Genomic DNA, 6,786 nt, shown 5'->3' with positions numbered 1-6,786 from the left:
TTTATGGTTATCCAGTGACCCGTGTTTTTGACGCGGTAAATTTCTCCGAGAAATATATGTAATATTTGATTTCTTTTTTCAAGCTTGTATGGAAAAAATATGTATTATTTATATTTATAAACTAAGTATTGTTATATATAGAAGACCGATTATGTTTAAGTAGACATAGATAATTAATGGACCTGCAGTATAAAATCTGTTTCACGTTGTATACATATTTGTGTAATTTAAAGAAGTAAGAAAATAAAATGCGAACCGCGAAACAAAATCAAAGCTTGTTATTACACGAAGGGAATGGATTATTTGAGTCAAGTGATACTAGGTTGATTCAACTAAATGCTATACTCAAATACGGCGAATACAATACTTACTTATTTAATTGGACAAAACCTTTTTTGTCGGACTAAATACTTGTGACAACTTAATGTAGAATTGAATCAAGCCTTTGAATGATCGTACTGACCAAGAATTTCTTCAAAATATCACGGCGCGAGTTTTTTTTTTACAATAATGAGAATTTTTTAACAAAAAAATGTACGCAAACTCGAACAAATTCCTTTCGAAAAAGGTGCGTTTCAAAAAAAAAAGTGGCAGGAAGGATAAATCAACGGCAGTAATGAATCAATTAAAACAACTTACCGGTTAATCAGCAATTCCAGTACCATGCAGCAACCCTTCTTCAGATTCATATGTTTCGTTTTCTCTTTGCAACATATCTTTTTATCGAATTATTCGAGCTTCCTTGCTGTCCAAGGTGTTACGTCGATTTTATCGGTTTACGCTTAATCGTTTATAACTTTTGAACGATTTGGAATTTTGATTTGAAATTTTAGGAGTATATTTTTTTAATACTTTCACAAGTCATTTATGAAAAACAACAATTTAAATTCTTTCAAGAGTCTACACGTATCTCCCCCCTTAAGTCATGTCTTGTTGAGTCAATAGTTCAATGGTTGAAACAAGTAGTCAAATTCGTTATTACAAAACTATTTTTCGCAATGACCGAACGTTAGAGTTATTCAATCGCACAAATCGTATTCACTGTACAATATCATTGACAATTTATTTGACTCAAAATTTTGCGTGATCGATACACCCGATAATTCAATTGTGAAACCCGATAACTTCTGGTTGTTCACTAAGAAAATGAATCATTATAAAAATATCGAAAATTCGATGATTCGAAACTTGTTAACATACTTCCTTTACTTGTACTAGATCTATCGATCATTTCATTTCACGTCGAAGCTACTTCCGCAGCGAGAAAGTTCGCCATCTGGTGGCCGTTTATAGTACTAGCATACCGATGCTTACGATGAATATATATTTGCTCGACTTGTTTCAAAGCATGAAGTGTTTCGTTTACCTCGTAAACAAATTAGTGCAACTGGTTCAACCAGTTACACAAAACAAGTAAGATTTTTGTTGGTTAGATTTATGTACTTGGAGCAACAATATATATAAACTTCTAATTAAATGTATTTTAGTTGACTCAATTTTGGAAACACATCAAAGGGTTCACTCAAATCAATACTTCACTCGATCTCGACGAAGAAAGATTTTTGTTTGATTACTTAATCATTTTAACAAACTAACTAAGTCGAATTAAAGTCATCGAGATTGGATCAAATACGGGATGATATATTAGAAGTTTGAAGTGAATGGAGTCCAAGAAAATCTATTTTGTTGCTTCAAAAATTCCTTCACCTCCATGTAGCCAAAAAAACTTGAATTATTCAAGACATTCGACGTTATTAATGCCTCGCAAAAAGAAAACTAATAACTATCTTCTATAACAGCAAAGAAAGAAAAAAAAAAAAAAAAAAATTACGAAATTGAAATTTCACAAAAAATAAATCCAACCTCGGTCGCTGAGAAACGTCGCTTTACAATCGCGTCGTGAAAATTATCCAATTATAAAAAGGCAAAAAAGTATTTCCGTGTTCTTGAACTTACAAGTTTCCAGATGACGGCGCCCGGAGAATCGCCGTGCAATTACACTTGTGCTAGCTGCACAAATTACCCGACACCGAGATGCAGAGCGTCGTGACGGTGTTGAGTTTAGAACAGTTAGCGAAACTTCTTCGTCTCTGACGGTCTGGCTGTGATTCTCTGCCCAGGAATGGCTCATCAACGACTTTTCTTCCTCGTCTGGCTCGCTTTTTTTGCCGTTAAATCCATCCAGGAATGCTTCGACGATGGTGCAGAATTTTGCGTCAACTCCGAGGACATTCTCGCCGCAGATTTACTGCCGGATTCTTTCCTATTCGCTGATCAGAAATCGCAACGAATTCAAAACGGCACCGGTTCACGTCGAACCTCCAACAACGGCACCATCGGCGAGGCTTTCAACGCCATGGGATTCCACAGGTCAGAATTTTGGATTATTTCATGTCATAGAGAAGGGAAAAACATTTTTTATTACAAGAAGTCATTCTTCTTCAAACCCGTCGTTCAAGTTCAAACGAATATGTGTTGAAAGTCAACAGTTTTTTTTAATTTTTCGAAATCTAAAATGAGACGAATGAACAGATTTCTTTGTTTGAAAAAAAAATTTCTTCTTTACATTCGAAAAAGTTGATTGTTTTTTATAATGAATATTTTTTCACCGATGAGTATCTCGTTGATGGATCGCTTTGCTAAAATAAGAAAATGGGTTAGCAAAATATTATTTCAAATCAAATAAGTCGAAATGAAAAAAGTTTTTTGGTTTTAAGAAATTTCAGTGAATTCAAACAAACTTTTCTCCGAGTGTAAGTGACTAGTTTTTCATGAAACATCGTAAACAAATTTGAGATAATTGTCGATACTAATCACAGTCAATTTGTGTCTTTTGGTGTTTAGATTAAATTCATCTGCAATTTATACTCTGACGATTATATAATACGATGTTTCAAAAATTATTACTAGTGTTTTATTTTTTTTTTATACAGCTTGAAAAATAAAATAATTCTATATATATATATGCGTCTTCTGAGTTCCTATAAAAATTTGAGTACCTGACAATTTTCGGAATGAAAACCAACCAGTTCGATTTCAACTTCATAAACCATAATTGGAACCCAACTATTCAATGACGTGTATTTTGTGCTTTGAAAACAATAAACAATTATTTTTTTTTGCAAACACTTTTTTACATAAATTACAGAAAGAAAATGAACGAGTATCTGTGCCACGGGTTTTTGGCGGAGAAAATTCTCACCGCGGTTGGAGGCTCCCGAGTTAAGCGACGCCTCGACGCTTCGTCGGAAAATTCTTACGTCGATTACGTTGACGACAATAACGTTTCTATCCACGAGAAAATGCTTTCTGACGAAGGAAGTTCCAAGTACAAGGACTGGCTGACAAAGTAAGGGTTTGCAAATATTGCTGATAAATCGTTGTTCGCCTCTTTGTTTTTTCGTTGACTTTTTGAAATATGTTGAGAATTTTTAAGCGTTTCTTTGAAAAAAATTTCAATCGAGATCTATATGAACAGATTTATTTTTTCTTAAAAATTTATACACTCATTCAGAAATTTATTTTCCCGTTTATTTTCCATCATACTGATATTTTATCAAAATCCCATTGAATCCAGAGAAATTTCGAGCTGCCACGAAGTAAAGATAAAGATTTTCGAAAAGCTCTTTGAACCCAACATGAGCCTTTTTTCAAACTACGAAACACGTAGGCTTGACCTGATTTTTGAGCATTTTTAAAAGCTGGGATGAATTCTGGAAAGAATATAGACATAAAAGAAAAATAAAATTTTTACCGATCGATTTTCGAAAAGAAAATCAAATCATTGCTGCAATGTTTTCGACAGGACGACGACCCTCGATGATATTTATCGCCACTACGCTCCCCGGCCAAAGGAACCAAAAATAAAGAAGAAACAATTCGCCGATCGGCGGTACGACGACGAAGAAGAAGAGGATGAATACGACGGCGCGGTCACAGGATTCGCGATGCCGGCTCCAATATCGACGGGAAAAATCGGAGGCTTTGATCCATCAGGTCCAGGTAATTTACACATGATCACCATTTTTCAAATCTGCCAATCCCTGCAAAAATTGGCCGAAGTATTTTGAGAGCTGAAAGGAAATGAATTGCGACGAAGGACGAATCGGTTTGATTCACACTCTCGATGGTAGTTGAAAAAGTTATATATATATATATATATATATATATACATATATATATTTATACAGCAATTTTGGTATTGAACAATTATTCGAAGAAGTATTAACTCGTAAATGTACTCGATTTTAATATCCAAAAAAGCCAAGGAACAATTCACTCGAGAAGAGTCATAATAAATTAACACTTGGAAATCGAATCTAGAAATCGCTGATTTACATCATACAAAGTGATTTCCACCGACTTCAAGATTTCTAGATAATTTCCAGTGATTTATTGTTATTTCTTGTGTTTCCGGTTCTGATCTCGAAATGATAAAAAATCGTATAAAATGCTTGGAAATCGGTAAAAATCGCTAATAACTATAGTGAAAATCGATATTTACGAATCGAAACGAGTACTACGAGTGCGAAAAATTTATACCTAAGCAAAAATGAAGATTTTCGATTGTCCTTTCGAAGATGAATATTCGTCGGCGACTGCCCACCACTTCCATCACTCCGACTACTTCGACCACCACGTTGACCCTTATCCCCAAGTCCACGAGGAGCATATTTTCGTCCCGAATCACCACGAGAGTTATCATCACCACGATCATCACAGGCCGAGTTATCATCACCATGGGAAAGGAAAGGGACACGAGCTTTCGCTCAAGGACTTTTTCGAGATCGCTTTGACGGCGCTGGCCTTCCTCGCCTTCGGCCTCTTCATCATTCAACTTATGATGAACGTGACGGTAAAACGGGCGGTTCAATTTCATTCAATTTCGAATTTCAGAGGATCGTAATATTTCGACTGGATTCAAGCACATGAAATCGTGTTGATTTCTACGGTGCAAAAATTCTGAATCACCTGAAAAAAAAAACGAGGCAAAAAAAAAACAAACAAAAAAAAAAATTTTTTTACACAATTGAATTTTCAGAAAATATTCTCAAGAATAAAATATGCTATCGTGAAGTGAAATCCAACGATTTTATTAGATTTTTAGATATTTTTTATATGGATTAACACGTAGCATCGATGTTTAAGGTTTTTGTTTTTAATTCCAGTAGTTAAAATTTTTTTTTTTTCATTTCGGAAGAGATTTTTGTAGCTTGCTTGTAGAAAAACTATCTGAAAACGATTTTTGGCTGACAGTAAAATTAATTTCCCAGAACTCCGCAACGGCAACGGCAGCGACTTTTCTGCAAGCCGATATCGACGGTACGCGATTTAAGCGAGATCTTTCGCCTCCTGTTTCTTCGCCACTTACGTACGCCGGAAACGTCGAATTAAACGAACTGTCGCATCGGGTTCTGAGGTCAATCGAGGCAGTTCTGCTCGCCGAAGAAGACGGGGGTAACTGCCTTAGGAGAACGTTGTGTGAGGACAACAAATACTCGAGGGAAACGACCGGAGGACGCAGAATTTGGTCACCGGTTTGGAGGTAGGTTTTACCAATTTTCAAACAAGTTGCTATTATCGATTCAAATTTGGCGTAACTTCCCGTTCGGACCACTTGCGCCTTAATCTACATTCGTATTAGGAATGTGCGATTAATCGATCTATGTAGGGGAGGGCGGGGCAAAGTGGGCACCTTAAAATTTTTTAAATAACAAGGAATAAAATTATACAACTAGCACAACACACATTTTTGTTGAATATGAATTATTCGGAAATCATTTACTCGAGTAATTGCACAGCTCGTAACGAGAAACGTTTCAACTTGTGTTTCACTCTCAACTCGTCAAAGTCAAATAATTTTCTCAACTTGTCTCATTCTACTTACAATTAATAGAGGAACCAGAATAACAAATTTTTATAGATGAAAAAATCTTATTATCGAACAATTTCAATATGTGGGATGTCCAAGTGTGGAAAATTGAAAACATAAAAAAAATTGCAATTCAGAAAAACAAAGTTATAGAACGTCACAATCGAGAATCTGTATACGAATCTATATTATCGAGAGAAATTCTGACGATTCTACAATTTGGCATTTTACATTTTGACCTTTCTATTTTTTTTCCTCTTCATACTCCAACTTTCAAGATCTTTAAATTCCATATATTAACTTCGACTTCTGTAAAAAACATTCTATATTGTGACCCTTCGATTTTTTGATATTTCTGTACTTTTTCCTCCCACCCACGGGGTCTCTAACCTTCCGGTTCTCAAGTGCACTGCTCGACTCAGAAGCCCGGAGATTGGAAAGTTACTACTTAGAATCTATCTTGATCTTGATCTTAACTTTTTATTGGCAGCTTGGGGATGAGCTGGGTCTCGGGCAGGATGACGCGGAAGACTCCTTGGTCGGTAATGTTGGGCTCTGTCAAGGCGGCGGTGCTCGGTTTGGGCGGCGCCGACTGCGCCATTTTATTTCCCGACTGTAACCTCGAGCAGGAAGTTGCTAGAATGAGGCGGCGGAGGCGGCGCCGGAAGTAAATCGACCGAGTCGGGTACCGGCCGGTGGAAATGAATGCGGACTTGAATTTCGATTCGCTTGCTTCCCCGTTTATCGACGGCACATTATCAGCTGCCGATAATCAACGATCAGTCGATAATTTCTAGACTGATAATTCTAGATCTTGTTTCGAATTCGATAATCGCAGTTTTTCCAAATTAAAATGTCGTTGAAATAAATGACACACTTTGAATCGATAGCTATGGTGGAAAATCCTATCTTAC

The 6,786-nt window shown here is 36.1% G+C and overlaps 1 protein-coding gene across 1 annotated transcript; it reads left to right on the top strand.

Moving 5' to 3' along the window:
• The first annotated feature begins 2,122 nt into the window (after window positions 1–2,122).
• On the top strand, window positions 2,123–6,543 carry LOC124407944. The gene is made up of 6 exons (XM_046884557.1): window positions 2,123–2,370; window positions 3,149–3,349; window positions 3,806–4,002; window positions 4,581–4,855; window positions 5,274–5,545; window positions 6,363–6,543. The coding sequence occupies exons 1-6, from the start codon at window positions 2,123–2,125 to the stop codon at window positions 6,541–6,543; spliced, it is 1,374 nt and encodes a 457-aa protein (XP_046740513.1).
• Window positions 6,544–6,786: the final 243 nt, after the last annotated feature.

Source organism: Diprion similis, chromosome 7 (genome assembly GCF_021155765.1).
Source record: "Diprion similis isolate iyDipSimi1 chromosome 7, iyDipSimi1.1, whole genome shotgun sequence".
In the NCBI taxonomy this organism is placed as follows: domain Eukaryota; kingdom Metazoa; phylum Arthropoda; class Insecta; order Hymenoptera; family Diprionidae; genus Diprion; species Diprion similis.
Note: the sequence above shows the minus strand (reverse complement) of the source record. Positions and strands in the feature narration are given on the sequence as shown.

Excerpts from the sequence above, each read along its gene's own strand:
- LOC124407944 (XM_046884557.1), top strand. The coding sequence starts at position 2,123 with ATGGCTCATCAACGACTTTTCTTCCTCGTCTGGCTCGCTTTTTTTGCC. Across the intron at positions 2,371-3,148 it reads AACGCCATGGGATTCCACAG|AAAGAAAATGAACGAGTATC; the intron begins GTCAGAATTTTG and ends CATAAATTACAG. Across the intron at positions 4,856-5,273 it reads AACTTATGATGAACGTGACG|AACTCCGCAACGGCAACGGC; the intron begins GTAAAACGGGCG and ends TTAATTTCCCAG.